Source organism: Oncorhynchus nerka, linkage group LG18 (assembly GCF_034236695.1).
Source record: "Oncorhynchus nerka isolate Pitt River linkage group LG18, Oner_Uvic_2.0, whole genome shotgun sequence".
Taxonomy (NCBI): domain Eukaryota; kingdom Metazoa; phylum Chordata; class Actinopteri; order Salmoniformes; family Salmonidae; genus Oncorhynchus; species Oncorhynchus nerka.
In genome coordinates, this window is record NC_088413.1 from 20,056,261 (window position 1) to 20,072,889 (window position 16,629).

The following is a 16,629-nucleotide window of genomic DNA, read 5'->3' on the forward strand; positions in this document are numbered from 1 at the left end:
AGACTTCATCTTGTTTTGGAAACGTCAGAGTTTTGTCTTTCCAAGGCTGTCAATTCCATGCATAGTCGAGCATCTTTTTGTGACAAAATATTGCGCTTAAAACGGGCACGTCTTTTTATCCAATAATGACATAGTGCCCCCATAGGTTGAAGAGGTTAACTGTCCTAACATCTACTGTCTATCCACAGGTTAACTGTCCTAACATCTACTGTCTATCCACAGGTTACTTTGACACTAACTGTTGTTTTGACACCACTATAAAACACAATATCTATAAGAGATGGAAATGATCATGAATATCTATTACAGTAACAGGGGCGGAGCCAGAGGGGTGTCTGGGGTATCTGCTCCTAATACTGGACCAGGAGACCAGCAAACAGGTAACACACACACACACAAAAAACATAAAAGTCTCTTGTATGTGTCCACAAAATGTCATTCGCTACAGGCAGTTTGATGCTGATTGACATCTAATTTCACCTCTTGTCAAATCGAAGAAGAGGAATCGAGAATATTAACCTCTTGATGCTAGGGGTCAGATATATATTTTTTAATAACGTTCCCAAGGTAAATTGACTATTTCTCAGATCCAGATCGTAGAATATGCATATAATTTACAGATTAGGATAGAAAACACTCAAGTTTCCAAAACTGTCAAAATATTGTCTGTGAGTATAACAAAGCTGATTCTGCAGGCGAAAACCTGAGAAAATCTAACCCGGAAGTGATCTTTTTTAAATTATCTGTGTTTCCTGGCCAGTCATTCTTACATTTAAAGGGGTATCAACCAGATTCATTTTCCAATGGCTTCCTCAGGCTGTGACCAGGCTTTAGACATAGTTTCAGGCTTTTATTTTGAAAAATGAGCGAGATTTTTCAAAAGTAGTCAGGAGTCCTCTGAATAGTTCCTGCACGAGAGGGAGCTCTCCATTTTCTTTTTCTCTCTTATTGAATAGGTATACGGTCCGGTTAAATAATTATCGATTATGTTTGTTAAGAACAACCTGAGGATTGATTCTAAAAAACATTTGACATGTTTCTACGACCATTACGGATACTTTTTGGAATTTTCGTTGAACGGAACGAGGCTTTGGTTTTCTGAACATAACGCGCAACCCAAATGGCGTTTTTTTGTTATACAAGTAATATTTATCGAACAAAAATAACATTTGTTGTGTAACTGGGAGTCTCGTGAGTGCAAACATCCGAAGATTATCAAAGGTAAGCGATTCATTTGATTTCTTTTCTGTCTTTCGTGACCATGCTAATTTGGGGCTAGCTGGTCTAGCATTGATTGATACACTCACAAAAGCTTGGATTTCTTTCTCTGTAAAGCAGATTTTCTAAATCTGACACTATAGGTGGATTAACAACAAGATAAACTGTGTTTTGGTATATTTCATTTGTGATTGCATGATTATAAATATTTTTAGTAATATTTTGCGCCCTGCAATTCAGCGGTTGTTTAGGAAAATGATCCCGTAAAAGGGATCCGTAGCGTAGAGAAGTTGACGTGGGTTGCGAGATACATAAGAATAAGAAGAACATACAGAAGAAGAAAATATAATATTTCCACAGCTTCATGAGCTCTTTTGGCGATTGTCAAAAGCAGTTTTAAGGTTTAGCATCAGGTTTAGGTTTCTTGAACAACTTTTATGAAAGTTGAGTTGCTGTGTAAGTTAACGTTAGACCTTTGGCTCCATAACAGACAGTTAATCAGATAAGAGAGATCGGTTCCCAATTTAGCCTAACATTATTTTTACATCTGTGCTACACCCATATGTCGTAAGTTACAGTATACGAATGTTTAGCTAATGTGGGGTAACCAGTAGGCTACAGCTGTCAGTGTTCAGCAAGTTAACATTCTGCAATTTGAAATCCTTTAACTCAGTTAGATTTTCATACTTGAATTCAAAATGAACAATTGTTATTATCAATCTGTTGACGTTGCTCAAAAGATTACCACAATTTGCAGATAGCCTGTTTGCTGTCGTAAAGTTGTAAGAAATTATAGCTAGATAAGTTACTTACTGCAGAGTAGGGCTAGCCATGATCTAACTAGTAACTTAGGCTGGTAGTTGATTTTAAGGTACAGTTATGACAATGGGGATGTGTAATTAAGATTGAGATTGGACTGAAATGTGGGTAATCGGATGCTTAGATGTAACCATAGAGTCTTATTTTGCATAGGGTCAATTAAACATGAAAAGAAAGGGAGAGATATCAGACTTCTTCTTAAAGAAGCACAAACAGGCAGATCAGGTGCAAACAGACCCCAGCCATTGCATCACCACCGGACCCCAGAGCAGCTCCCTACCTGAGGCTAGTCAGAGCCAGTGTGGTCAGGTTCACAAAGACCCAGTCTACCACCACCGGGTCAGAGAATCTATCAGGCAGTCAGTCCCATGCCCAGTTCAGAATTTAAGTTTAGCTTCAGCTTGTAATAATGATTTTGTCAGATTAAGCCTCACTTCAAAATGTTGGTTGTTGATTAATGTGTGTTCTTGTTTTGATGGCTGTGGCATTTTATTGTGATTATACACTAATGGTTCTTGTGTTATTTTAATGTAATAGATGTATCAAGGGATGACATAAAGACCTCTGGCTCTGAGCAAGACAGTGAGCCAGAGCTGCCAGGAGATGTCATGGAGATCCTCCCTACTGCATCAAGCACCAGATATGCAGTTCCAAAAGGACCCAATGGTTGGCTAGGCCTATACTTTAAACTACACATTTTAGTTAGCAGCTGTTAGTATCTAATATTGTGGATCCCTTAATTATACATTTCCATAGAGATATGACACATTATTTAATGTGTATTTCAGACATTTCAAGATCCAGAGAAGAGGGTCCTATACAGCCGTGTTTGAAAACATTTCCCAGAATGCAGCATGGTACTAGGAAAAGTGCTTTCAACAGTTCCTGGTATAAGGACAATTTATGGCTTGAATTATCTGTAAGTCAAGATTCAACTTATTGTTTTGCCTGTAGGCGTTTTTCTCTGCCTAACACTTCTGAATCTGCCTTCACATCACAGTCAGGTTTTTGTAACTGGAAATAGGTTCTGTTTAAAGATTCTGGGTTTAAGCTCCATTCAAAGGCAGAGCATCATATCAATGCTATGTATGCTTGGAATCAGCATAAAAGGGCTATTGGACAGCAACTCATCAAAGTTAGATGTCAAAAATGAGGACCGGAAAAAGAAAGTGGGGGGGGAAACTGTACTTCCATTTTAACAATTGCAGATGTGCTCCTATTAACTGCCACTCAAAATATAGTGCAGAGAGGTCATCGAGAGTCTGATGACTCTCACAACAACGGTTATTTTTAGACAATCTTAGAAGAAATAGCAAAGCATGACCCTCTCATAGAGAAAAGGATGAATGCATGTGGCAATGCTAAGTACAAAAGCCACTTCCGGCGACAGTTCCCAGTCCAGAGCTTCCGGCAACAGTTCCCAGTCCAGAGCTTCCGGCGATGTTTCCCAGTCCAGAGCTTCTGGCGACAGTTCCCAGTCCAGAGCTTCCGGCGACAGTACACAGTCCAGAGCTTCCGGCAACATTTCCCAGTCCAGAGCTTCCGGCGATAGTTCCCAGTCCAGAGCTTCCGGCGACGTTTCACAGTCTGGAACCTCCGGTGACGTTTCACAGTCCGGAACCTCCAGCTCCAGGGCAGGAGCCCTTCCCTCCGCCGATGCCCAGTCCAGGTACGGCATCCAGTCCAGCTCCAAGGCCGGAGCCTTCCTCTGCGCTGGTGCCGCTCCATGGGAGGAGCTTTGCTCTGCGCTGGTTCCCAGTCCAGGCACGGCGGTCAACTCAGCTCCATGGCCGGAGCCTTCTTACGCACCGGTGCCTAGTCCGGGTGCGGCGTACGACCCAGCTCCATGACCGGGGCCCTCTTCTACACCGATGCCCAGTCCGGGCACGGCGTTCTACCCGGCTCCATATCCGCGAATGGAGTGGGTACTTTGCCCCGCACCGGAGCCGCCCCCAACGTTAGATGCCCACCCGGACCCTCCCCTATTGAGTCAGGTTTTGCGGCCGGAGTCCGCACCTTTTGGGGGGGGGGGGGGACCATAGAGAGCCTTTTATTCTCTATGTTGGTTAGGTCGGGGTGTGACTAGGGTGGGTACTCTAGTTTTTATTTCTATGTTGGCCTGGTATGGTTCCCAATCAGAGGCAGCTGTCTATTGTTGTATCTGATTGGGGATCATATTTAGGCAGCCATTTCCCTATTGTGCTTTGTGGGATCTTGTTTATGTGTAGTTGCATGTTACCACTCCATGACTTCACGTTTCGTTTGTTTTTGTATCCGTTTATTCTACACACGATCGTGACAAATACACCTTTGGAGCCTCCAACATTTCAGAACATTTAAACTGGGACACGTAGTATGTAGCATTTAATGTATCAATTTCCACACGCAAATAATTTGAATGACTGTTTCAAAACCTATCCCTTGTGAAGTAAGACACCATTGTTTGGAAGACAAGTTGTGTTCTGTTTTAAAATATTAATAATCTGTTTGTAACAGATCATTATTTAAAATATTTGAGATTGGGGCATTCGACATCAACCAACCTCATGATCTTAAGGTAAACAGTTTGTGTGGCAAGTGGAGGGATAATAACTATTGGTTTACACTTCCATGTGTGTCTCTATGACTACAGGGTACAGTGTTCTGAGATTCAGGTTGTTTATTTATGCTCCAGTTCACAGTATCCTGTCGACGGTTCTTTCTGTCCACATTAATGTACATCTCCTAAGATATCTCCATGTATAGGTTCATGCTAATTACCCCCTAAAATATACTGTTGTTTTCTATGGAGCTAGAGAGTATACACTGGATTGGGACTATATGCTGTTAAAGAGCTGTTTTGTCTTAACAGGCTGAGTCTGAGAACATACACTGTTATAGGTTTGTGGGAGGACTTCACACCTTAACAAGGTCTACCAACTTCCTGATTAAATGTGATTGGATACTTAAAACAGTGTGACCTGGACACACACAGAGTGCAGAACAGTACTGAGAGGGCACAAACACGCACATTCACACACTGCTGTTGAGTCTCTTCCTGGAGGTTGCTGTCTGCTCAGAACATTGTTACTTCATTTATTAATCTGTGACATTATTATTTGCATTATTAAAGTGAAAAGTATAGGTTAACATTTGGTCCCACATTCTTTTTTTTAGTATAAGCCTATGGCAAATCACATGACATGTTTTTAATAAAAAACAATGAAGAATCATTTTCCAGAGTAGGCTCTATCTCTATTAGTCTTTCCTATATTCCTCTCCTCCCATCTCCTCTCTTCCTATCTGAGAACCTTACTCTATTTCATATAACAGCTTCTACCCCCAAACCATAAGATTGCTGAACAAGTAATCAAATGGCCACCGGACTATTTACATTGGTCCCCCCCCCCCCCCCCCCCCCCCCATGCTGACGCAGAGAGCACAGCATGATCATAGGTGAGAGGTCAACAGGAAGTATTATTAAAAACTTCTTAATGCTAGGGGGCAGTATTTTCGTTTTTGGCTAAAAAACGTACCCATTCGAAACGGCCTATTTCTCAGCCCCTGAAACTAGAATATGCATATAATTGTCAGATTAAGATAGAAAACATTTTGAAGTTTCCAAAACTGTCAAAATTTTGTCTGTGAGTTAAACAGAACTGATATTGCAGGCTAAAACCTGAGGAAAATCCAATCAGGAAGTGCCCCTGTTTTTGAAACCTCTCTGTTCCTATGCATCCCTATTGCCCATTTAAAGGGATATCAACCAAACTCCTTTTTCTATGGCTTCCCTAAGGTGTCAACAGCCGTTAGACAGAGTTTCAGGCTTTTATTTTGAAGAATGAGTGTGAACGACCACATTGCGTAAGTGGATAGGTGGGGGCTCTCAGAGTGAGTTGTGCGCAAAAGAGAAAGGCAGCCATTGTTACTCCCGGTCCTAGTGAAAAGCCAACTGTCCCGGTTGATATATTATCGAATAGATATTTGAAAAACACCCTGAGGATGGATTATAAAAAACGTTTGACATGTTTCTGTGGACATCATGGATATAATTTGGAATTTTTGTCTGCGTTGTCGTGACCGCTCGTTCCGGTAGATTGCTGTGCATTACGCACCAAACTAACAGAGGTATGGATATAAAAAATATCTTTATGGAACAAAAGGAACATTTGTTGTCTAACTGGGAGTCTCGTGAGTGAAAACATCCGAAGATCATCAAAGGTAAACGATTATTTTGATTGCTTTTCTGATTTTCGTGACCAAGTTACCTGATGCTATGTGTACTTATTGTTTTGTCGAGCGATCGATAAACTTACACAAACGCTTGTATTGCTTTCGCTGTAAAGCATCATTTCAAAATCTGAGACGACAGGTGGATTAACAAAAGGCTAAACTGTGTTTTGTAATTTTGCACTTGTGATTTCATGAATATTAATATTTTCTAGTAATATTATTTACCTGTGGCGCTATGCTACGCTATGCTATTCGGCTTTGCTGATGACAATTATTCCGGATCCGGGATGGGTGGTTCAGTAAGGTTAATTGAAATACAGACAGAGATGGAGTAGTCCCAGAGTTAATGATCAAAGGTCAGTTTTGCATTTCACCTCCTGATTTAAGATGACTGACCTTGTTAGAATAAAACAAACAGGGCTTAATCATGCTCTCTCATCTGCAGGTATGTTTTGATGTGAGAGAGGAAGCCCGTCCCGTTATCGCCACCTCACCCGCTCTTAAGATAACCTTCGGGCCGACTGGGAGCCCAAGGCTGGTTAGGAGACACTGCAATTGTGATGAACTGAGACAATATTAGGGTAGCACTGTAATTCATGAATCATATGTTGCCTGCGAGGTTCTTCCCTCTTTCCCTTTCTGTCTTCTACACCACTTTCCCCACCTCGTCTTTCTTCCTCGTTTTATAATGCACACCACATGTGCATTGAAGTACAGATTGAACTTGTATTTATAATATTACAATTATCATAATTATAATGCATTTATAACACCTGGATAATGAACTTCTTTAAATAAAGTGTTTCACATTCTCCACTGGTTGAAATGAAGTATCTCACTGAAATACTATCCTGTGTCCTCAGATTAATAAAGATGAAGGGAGTTAGATATGCATAGTTTTTCTTCTTCTGTATATATGAATTACAAATCAATCATGTTTCTAATCTATTGCATAGTTACAATGTATAATCATTGATGTCCCAGGAGCAGGAGTGGTCAACACTGTTGAAGTGTATAATTGTAATACATACATGCAGACACAGCATCATTCAAAGAATGGAGTTTGATATGACTGAAAATGAATGTCTCAGAGATTCATACCTGAACCACACCTTTATTTGTCAAGGAAGAGTACATGATCAGTGAATATATTCAACGTACAGGCTACAATGTGGGGATCTAATGCGTGCTAATAACTACACTACATGTGTATGTAGTACTTGCATCCTTGGCACAATAAAGTTATTATAATCTACTCAATCCATAGGCTTCATTAATGCCATTCAGATTTGAAGTTGATACAACAACTATGATAGCTGAGGTTCATAGATTGGTATGAATATTAGTTCAGAACCTAACATTTTAGGGTTCATACACAGATCGGCTACATACTGTAGCTAGCTACACATCCATAGGCATACAGTTATGTTTATCCTCCACTACACAATAAGCAAGTAAATAGTTAGTTAGCTTTGTTACTTCAGCGGCATTGCAAGGCAAGTTTACTGTACATTCAATTAGCAGTAAATGCTTTAGCTAGCTAGATTATTTACATTCACTGCTTCACAAGACGGCAGCCTGGTTTGCTGGTAATCTCAGGAGTCCCTCAAACATTAATCAACACAAATGATAAATTAATTGTCCTAACACTAGATAGCTGGCTAATGTTAGCTAGACAGATAACTTGCTAAAGAGCGATTTTCGTGAATTAACGTTATGACAAAATAATATGCACAAACGTTTGTCTCTACATGAACTAACATTTTCCTCTCAATTGTAAATGTTTTGCCTGACTCGTTGTGACGCTATAACAACCTACATCTGGATCCACCGTAATGTTTTGTCAGCCATCTTTGTTGAAGAACGCCACAAGGCAAGGGTGGCTCACGTCAACATCATTGGAACCACTCGATATGATTGGTCATATAAAAACCTTGGGACCCAAATGCATAATGAGCGCTCTAACTCCCCCTTGTGGTAGTCTGGAGCAATGAAGCCGTGATGCTGGGTACCTCTTAATTCTGCGATACAAGCTCGCAACTTTTAAAGGAAGAACCACTGTAGGTTGTACCCAAAGCCCAGTGCTCCATGGACCAGGCTGTTTACTGTAGGTTGTACACACAGCCCATGGGCAACCAAATCTCACATAAGGCCACCTAAAGGCTAGAAGGGTGCGTCTTGTGCAATTTAGCTAGAAAAATGCTGCCTTCGTCAATCTGCCTCTCTATGAGGCTGCCTAAACCTGCCTAATGTCCAGGCCGCCCGTATTTATATCCACCACTTACCAAACATAGCAAACATCTCCTGAACCCTGTCTTGGTCTCGCTGTTGCTGGTTTCTCTCTTCAGTCAGGGCATCGTAGCTAGTCTGTAATCATCAATCAATCAAATGTATTTATAAATCACACCCTGATCTGTTTCACCTGTCTTTGTGATTGTATCTACCCCCCTCCAGGTGTCGCCCGTCTTCCCCTTATCCCCTGTGTATTTATAGCTGTGTTTTCTGTTTGTCTGCTGCCAGTTAGTCCTGTTTGTCAAGTCAACCAGCAGTTTTGTGTCTCATCTCCTGCTTTTTTTGTCTCCCTTTTTCTCGCCCTCCTGGTTTTGACCTTTACCTGTCCTGACTCCGAGCCCACCTTCCTGACCATTCTGCCTGCCCCTGACACTGAGCCTGCCTGCCAACCTGTACCTTTGCCACCCTCTGGATTGTTGACCTCTACCTACCCAGACCCTGAGCCTGCCTGCCGTCCGGTACCGTTGCCCCACCTCTGGTTTACTGACCCCTGCCTGCCTTGACCTGTCTATTGCCTGCCCGTGTTGGATTATTAAACCTTTGTTAATTCAATGTGCCCTGCATCTGGGTCTTACCTTCATCCCTGATAGATGTCACAAAGTGCTAAATAAAAACCCAGCCTAAAACCCCAAACAGCAAGCAATGCAGATGTAGAAGCACGTTGGCTAGGAAAAACTCCCTAGAAACTGTCTGTGCTGGGTGGAGATTATAAGTGTACATGGCCATTAAAGGCCATATTTTTCTAAAAACAGCAGGTCCTGGACAAGGTAGCAAGTCCTGTGAACAGGTCAGTGTTCCATAAGTCGCAGGCAGAACATATCAAAGTGGAGCAGCAGCACGATCAGGTGGACTGGGGACAACCAGGTGTCATCGGGCCAGGTAGTCCTGAGGCATGGTCCTAGGGCTCATATCCTCCAGCAGGGGCGGGAGAGCAGCTACTGGTCTGTAGTTGGTCTTTCTCTTTAGTCTGGGTGTTGTAACTGGTCTGTAGCTGGTCTTTCTCTGTTGTCAATGTGTTGTAACTGGTCTGTAGATGGTCTCTCTCTTTAGTGAGGGTGTTGTAGCTGGTCTGTAGCTCGTCTCTCTTTGCAGATGAGTTGATCATTTATCCTAAGAAGCAGTGGTGGAAAAAGTACCCAAATGCCATACTTGAGTAAAAGTAAAGAGACCTTTATAGAAAATGACTCAAGAAAAAGTGAATGTCCCCCAGTAAAATACTACTTGAGTAAAAGTTTTAAAAAATATTAGGTTTTAAAGATACAAGTATCAAAGGTAAAAGTAAAAGTATAAATCACTTAAAATTCCTAAATTAAGCAAACCAGATGGCACGATTTGAATTGTTTTATTTTTATTCAAGGATAGCCAGGGGCTGACTCCAACACTCAGACATAATTTACAAACGAAGCATGTGAGTTTAGTGAGTCCACCAGATCAGAGGCAGTATGGATGACCAGGGATGTTCTGTTGATAAGTGTGTGAATTTGACAATGTTCCTGTCCTGCTAAGCATTCAAAATGTAATGAGCACTTCTGGGTGTCATGGAAAATATATGGTATAAAAGTACACTATTTTCTTTAAGATTATAGTGAAGCATAAGTAAAAGTAGTTCACATTTATAGTAAATTCATTAAAATAGATGGGCTCTATTGTGAAACTGGTCCTCTAAAACACACTGTATTCCTCTAACATCTTCATTGATATAAACAGTGGACACATATCTCCATAGTCTACCACTATCTCTCTATGAGAGCTGTCCAGTGTGTGCAGCCTGGCACTTGCTATTTGTGACGATGGACAGGACACGATCATACCAGGAAGATATGCACTAGAGAATGGAAGTGAGTGTGTGAGAGAGAGAAATAAAGAGTGAGAGAGAGAAAGAGTGAGAGAGAGAGAGAGAGAGAAAGAGTGAGAATGAGAGTGAGTGAGAGAGAGAATGAATGTGTTACAGTATGGTGAAGTTAAACCACTTTCTCACAAATCCAGTTCAGTTCGCTGTCACATGACAAGTCATTCCATGCCTTTAGAGGACTCTGATCTTCACGTATCTCAGCACAGTCCTCCTCCCCAGTAGAACCTGCATTATCAGGCTGTGGGACATACCAGTACCTACAGGGTTAAAAACAGTCAGATATCACAGTTAATACCAGTACCTACAGGGTTAAAAACCGTGAGATATCACAGTTAGAACATTACAATCCTAAATAATGTACATTATAATATACATAACTAAAGATATCTTTGTTGACTGCTACAATCAACGATAATAACCTGTATAGAAACATTTTCATTGGAGCATTATTGCGAGAATAGTTTTCATGTTAGGGGTGTATGAAAACCAGGTGTGAGGCGAAGTCAGGTGCAGGAGATCAGAGTGTAGTAAACAGGCACACTTTAATTCCGGTCCAAAAATAACAGCACATTAAAACATAAACGTGCCAAAAAACCAGAGGATAACACAAGTATGGCACCTGACAATATCCACATAACAATAAACAATTACACACAAAGACATGGAGGAGAACAGAGAACTAAATACATGCAGTGTGATTATGGAATGAAAAACAGGTGTGTATGGACCAAGACAAAACAAATGGACATATGAGAAATGGAGTGGCGCTGGCTAGAAAGCCCATTGTCGTGACATAACATCTCTTACTCTGTGGTCAGTGGTGTTCCATCCACCCATTTCCAGGTCTCCTCTGTCTCTCTGTCAGTCAGACCAATCCAGACTCTCTTCTTGAAGTTGAAGAGAAACTCCTATGGTTGAGAAAGATACAATATACACTGCGTTGAGTAAGCTCCAAACGTTTTGGGACACTGACATATTTTTTGTTGTTTTGGCTCTGTACTTCAGCACTTCGGAAATGAAATTATACCGTAATGGTTAAAGTGCGGACCGGACCGTCAGCTTTCAGTTTCGGGTTTTTTCATCCATATCGAGTGAACCGTTTACTGTTTGTACATCGTCCCCCATTGTAGGGGACCAAAAGTATTACGACAAATTCACTTATATGTGTATTAAAGTAGTATTTGGTCCCATATTCCTAGCACGCAATGACTACATCTAGCTTATGACTCTACAAACATGTTGGATGAATTTGCTTTTAGTTTTTTTTGTGTTTCAGATTATTTTGTGCCCAATAGAAATGAATGGTTCATAATGTATTGTGTCGATTTGGAGTAACGTTACATGTAAATAAGTATATATTATGTTTTATAAACACTTCCACATAAATGTGGAAGCTACCATGACTACGGATAGTGCTGAATGAATTGTCAATAATGATGAGTGAGAAAGTTATCCCATGAACTTAAAGCTGTCAGTCTGCCTCATAGACATTGCATATTTCCAAATCCAAAGTGCTGGAGCACAAAGCCCCACCAAAAAAACATTTGTCAAAGTCCCAATACTTTTGAAGCTCATTGTTTGACCATATCTACCCCCGACAGACCTATATCCCCCCTCCCCCCTCAACCTTCTCTTTCGTGCTCTCCTCTCACCTGTTCCTCTTTGCTGTTTATGATCACCAGGTATGTTCCTCTCTCCAGACAGTCCTGTCTGCTCTTCTCCCAGGTTTTCTTCTCAGTAGAGATGAAGTAACAACTGCATTCAAACTTCTTCCATCCGTATGAACAACATGTTCTTTCTGTTTGATGACACAACACTGATACAATGTGATACAATACAATAAACATCACATTTTATTTTCCATGAGTCACTGGATCTCAATGAAAAATGTACTTTATAATAAATAAAGGTATGAAAACCAGCTCACTGACCACAAAGCAAATTCTGAAGCCTGTCTCTCTCTTCAGTCAGGTTGTTGTATCTGGTCTGTAGCTGGTCTCTCTCATCAGTCAGGTTGTTGTATCTGGTCTGTAACTGGTCTCTCTCTTCAGTCAGGTTGTTGTATTTGGTCTGTAGCTGGTCTCTCTCTGCAGTTGTGTTAGTCTTATAAAGGGAACAACTCTGTGACAAGATGTTCCTTTTATCCTCAGAATCTTTGATGACTCTGTTATCTACAAAGTATAAACACATAGTTACTAGGTAAAACATAATTTAAATAGGCTTAGTAACCAGCACCTCTATATAACTGGGTGATAAGCAATGAACTTGGACACAAACTCACAGTAGACAGACAGGCCTATGATCCCAGCCAGTAGAACACACAGCAGCCCCAGAAACACTGCAGCAACTAGGAAGGGTCTCTTCCCTGAGCTATCAGGCTCTGTGGAAACATTCCATATTATTTTATGTTTTGTGAGCGTGTGTGTGTGTGTGTGTGTGTGTGTGCGTGTGCGTGTGCGTCTGCGTCTGTGTCTGTGTCTGTGTGTGTGTGTGTGTGTGTGTGTGTGTGTGTGTGTGTGTGTGTGTGTGTGTGTGTGTGTGTGTGTGTGTGTGTGTGTGTGTGTGTGTGTGTGTGTATGTGTGTGTCACCTGAGTGCTGGTCTCCTGGTCCATTATTAGGAGCAGTGTCCTCTGTCTCTTCTCTCTTGGTGCTGGTCTCACCGTCTCTCAGGGTGTCTGCACTGACGTAGATATCCACAATCCTCTCCTCCATCTCACCTCTGTCAAACGTGACCTTGTTCATATCTGGCTAAGCATAGATGACCTCTCCAACAACTTACTGTGTTTTCTGTCTATATACAGATTCTGGTAATATAGTTGCCCCTGTGTCTGTTTCTTTACTGTACCTGTCTCTGCTCTGAGTCTTTGACTAACTGTTTATGACTTCATCCACAGAATAAAAGGGAAATGTCAAAAGAGGAAGGTGATGAAATAGTAACATTGTGGTTAAGGTAAGGACATTTTCTTCTCCTGTTCATGTTGTGTGTAATGTACTGACCTCATGTTGTCTAATGTCCTTTTTTTATGCGTTACTTTACCAGGTAAGTTGACTGAGAACACTTTCTCATTTACAGCAACGACCTGGGGAATAGTTACAGGGGAGAGGAGGGGGATGAATGAGCCAATTGTTAACTGGGTGACGGTTCGAGGGCCAGATTGGGAATTTAGCCAGGACACCGGGATTAACACCCCTACTCTTACGATAAGTGCCATGGGATCTTTAATGACATCAGAGAGTCAGGACACCCGTTTAAAGTCCCATCCGAAAGACGGCACCCTACACAGGGCCGCCCTGGGGCATTTCTTTTTTTAGACCAGAGGAAAGAGTGCCTCCTACTGGCCCTCCAACACCACTTCCAGCAGCATCTGGTCTCCCATCCAGGTACTGACCAGGACCAACCCTGCTTAGCTTCAGAAGCAAACCAGCAGTGGTACCACCCGAGCAGGGTGGTATGCTGCTGGCCACATGTTGTGTCTAATGTACTGGAAATCTGCCAGAATATATGCAGTTAGGATGACCACGTGTTTCACAATTTTTCCTGTTTTGCCAAGTATTCAAAATGTAATGAGTACTTTAGTTTTTTCTCCACCTTTATTTAACCAGGTAGGGGAGTTGAGGGCAAGTTCTCATTTACAACTGCAACCTGGCCAAGATAAAGCAAAGCAGTCCGACACAAACAACACAGAGTTGCATGTGGGATAAACAAACGTACAGTCAATAACACAATAGAAATACATACAGTATGTGTAAATGTAGTAAGATTAGGGAGGTAAAGGCAATAAAGAGTCCAGAGTGGCGAAATATTTACAATTTAGCATTAACACTGGAGTGATAGATGTGCAGAAGATGAATGTGCAAGTTGTCAGGGAAAATGTATATAGTAAAAAGCATTGAAGTGAAGTAAAAGTTGTCAAAAATATAAATAGTAAAGGACAGATACCCCCCCCAAAAAAATTACTCTAAAGTATTTTTTCTTAAGTACTTTACGCCACTGCTCATTACTGTAAGTCGCTCTGTTAAATGATGAAATTGGAGCGAGAGAGAGACAGGAGGAGGAGGTTGTGTGCACTAGGCTGCTGTATGTGTCACAGTATGTTGTCATGGTGATGTTCAACCACTTTCTCACAAATCCAGTGAAGATTCTCCTCGCATGTTTCTGTGTTCTCTCAGCATAGTCCTCCTCTCCAGCAGGACCCAGATTATTGCATTTGGATAGATACCTGTACCTAGATGGTTAACAACACAGAGAACCAGCGAGTCAGACACTGTGGAAACATGCTTGATAAGTACAGTGCTTTCAGGAAATATTCACACCCCTCGACTTATTCCACATTTTGTTTTGTTACAGTCTGAATGAAAAATGGATTAAATGGATTATTTGTCTCACCCATCTACACACAATACCCCATCATAACAAATTGAAAACATCTTTTAAAAATGTTTGCACATGTATTTCTCCCGCTATCTCTCTCAGAATGACCTTCTTGATCCAAATCAGTCAGGTTTCAAGACTAGTCATTCAACTGAGACTGCTCTTCTCTGTATCACGGAGGCGCTCCGCACTGCTAAAGCTAACTCTCTCTCCTCTGCTCTCATCCTTCTAGACCTATCGGCTGCCTTCGATACTGTGAACCATCAGATCCTCCTCTCCACCCTCTCCGAGTTGGGCATCTCCGGCGCGGCCCACGCTTGGATTGCGTCCTACCTGACAGGTCGCTCCTACCAGGTGGCGTGGCGAGAATCCGTCTCCACACCACGTGCTCTCACCACTGGTGTCCCCAGGCTCTGTTCTAGGCCCTCTCCTATTCTCGCTATACACCAAGTCACTTGGCTCTGTCATAACCTCACATGGTCTCTCCTATCATTGCTATGCAGACGACACACAATTAATCTTCTCCTTTCCCCTTCTGATGATCAGGTGGCGAATCGCATCTCTGCATGTCTGGCAGACATATCAGTGTGGATGACGGATCACCACCTCAAGCTGAACCTCGGCAAGACGGAGCTGCTCTTCCTCCCGGGGAAGGACTGCCCGTTCCATGATCTCGCCATCACGGTTGACAACTCCATTGTGTCCTCCTCCCAGAGCGCTAAGAACCTTGGCGTGATCCTGGACAACACCCTGTCGTTCTCAACTAACATCAAGGCGGTGGCCCGTTCCTGTAGGTTCATGCTCTACAACATCCGCAGAGTACGACCCTGCCTCACACAGGAAGCGGCGCAGGTCCTAATCCAGGCACTCGTCATCTCCCGTCTGGATTACTGCAACTCGCTGTTGGCTGGGCTCCCTGCCTGTGCCATTAAACCCCTACAACTCATCCAGAACGCCGCAGCCCGTCTGGTGTTCAACCTTCCCAAGTTCTCTCACGTCACCCCGCTCCTCCGCTCTCTCCACTGGCTTCCAGTTGAAGCTCGCATCCGCTACAAGACCATGGTGCTTGCCTACGGAGCTGTGAGGGGAACGGCACCTCAGTACCTCCAGGCTCTGATCAGGCCCTACACCCAAACAAGGGCACTGCGTTCATCCACCTCTGGCCTGCTCGCCTCCCTACCACTGAGGAAGTACAGTTCCCGCTCAGCCCAGTCAAAACTGTTCGCTGCTCTGGCCCCCCAATGGTGGAACAAACTCCCTCACGACGCCAGGACAGCGGAGTCAATCACCACCTTCCGGAGACACCTGAAACCCCACCTCTTTAAGGAATACCTAGGATAGGATAAAGTAATCCCTCTCACCCCCCTTAAAGATTTAGATGCACTACTGTTCCACTGGATGTCATAAGGTGAATGCACCAATTTGTAAGTCGCTCTGGATAAGAGCGTCTGCTAAATGACTTAAATGTAATGTAAATGTATTGAAAATGAAATGCAAAATAAAAAAATAAGTGTTCATACCACTGAGTCAATACTTTGTAGAAGCAACTTTGGCGGCGATTACAGCTGTGAGTCTTCCTGGGTAAGTCTCTAAGAGCTTTCTACACATACATTGTGCAATATTTGCCCATTTTTTAAGATTTATTTTTAAATTCAAGCTCTGTCAAGTTGATTGTTGATCATTGCTAAACAGACATTTTCAAGTCTTTCCATAGATTATCAAGCCAATTTAAGTCAAAACTGTAACAAGGCCACTCAGGAACATTCAGTGTTGTCTTGGTCAAACTGTGTTTTAGCTTATTGTCCTGCTGAAAGGTGGTCTCCCTTCCTCAGTAAATGGTCTCTCTCACTCTATTAACTGGTA

At 42.3% G+C, this 16,629-nt stretch overlaps 1 protein-coding gene and 1 long non-coding RNA gene across 3 annotated transcripts; one reads left to right on the plus strand and one right to left on the minus strand.

Moving 5' to 3' along the window:
- Positions 1-57: 57 nt before the first annotated feature.
- Positions 58-7,557, plus strand: LOC115116960 (uncharacterized). The gene is made up of 4 exons (XR_010459658.1): positions 58-380; positions 2,575-2,703; positions 2,826-2,956; positions 6,695-7,557. It is a non-coding gene; the product is annotated as an uncharacterized LOC115116960 (long non-coding RNA).
- Positions 7,558-9,867: 2,310 nt separating this feature from the next.
- On the minus strand, positions 9,868-14,948 carry LOC135561801 (CD209 antigen-like protein D). Of its 2 annotated transcripts, XM_065003667.1 has the most exons (6): positions 12,983-14,948; positions 12,675-12,773; positions 12,325-12,564; positions 12,046-12,191; positions 11,201-11,301; positions 9,868-10,650 (listed from the first exon to the last, which is right to left on the minus strand). In XM_065003667.1, the coding sequence occupies exons 1-6, from the start codon at positions 13,134-13,136 to the stop codon at positions 10,503-10,505; spliced, it is 888 nt and encodes a 295-aa protein (XP_064859739.1). In that variant the 5' UTR covers positions 13,137-14,948; the 3' UTR covers positions 9,868-10,502. The 2 variants fall into 2 exon arrangements, with proteins under 2 accessions (XP_064859739.1, XP_064859740.1); XM_065003668.1 differs by lacking the exon at positions 12,675-12,773 and having other exon boundaries at positions 12,983-14,945.
- Positions 14,949-16,629: the final 1,681 nt, after the last annotated feature.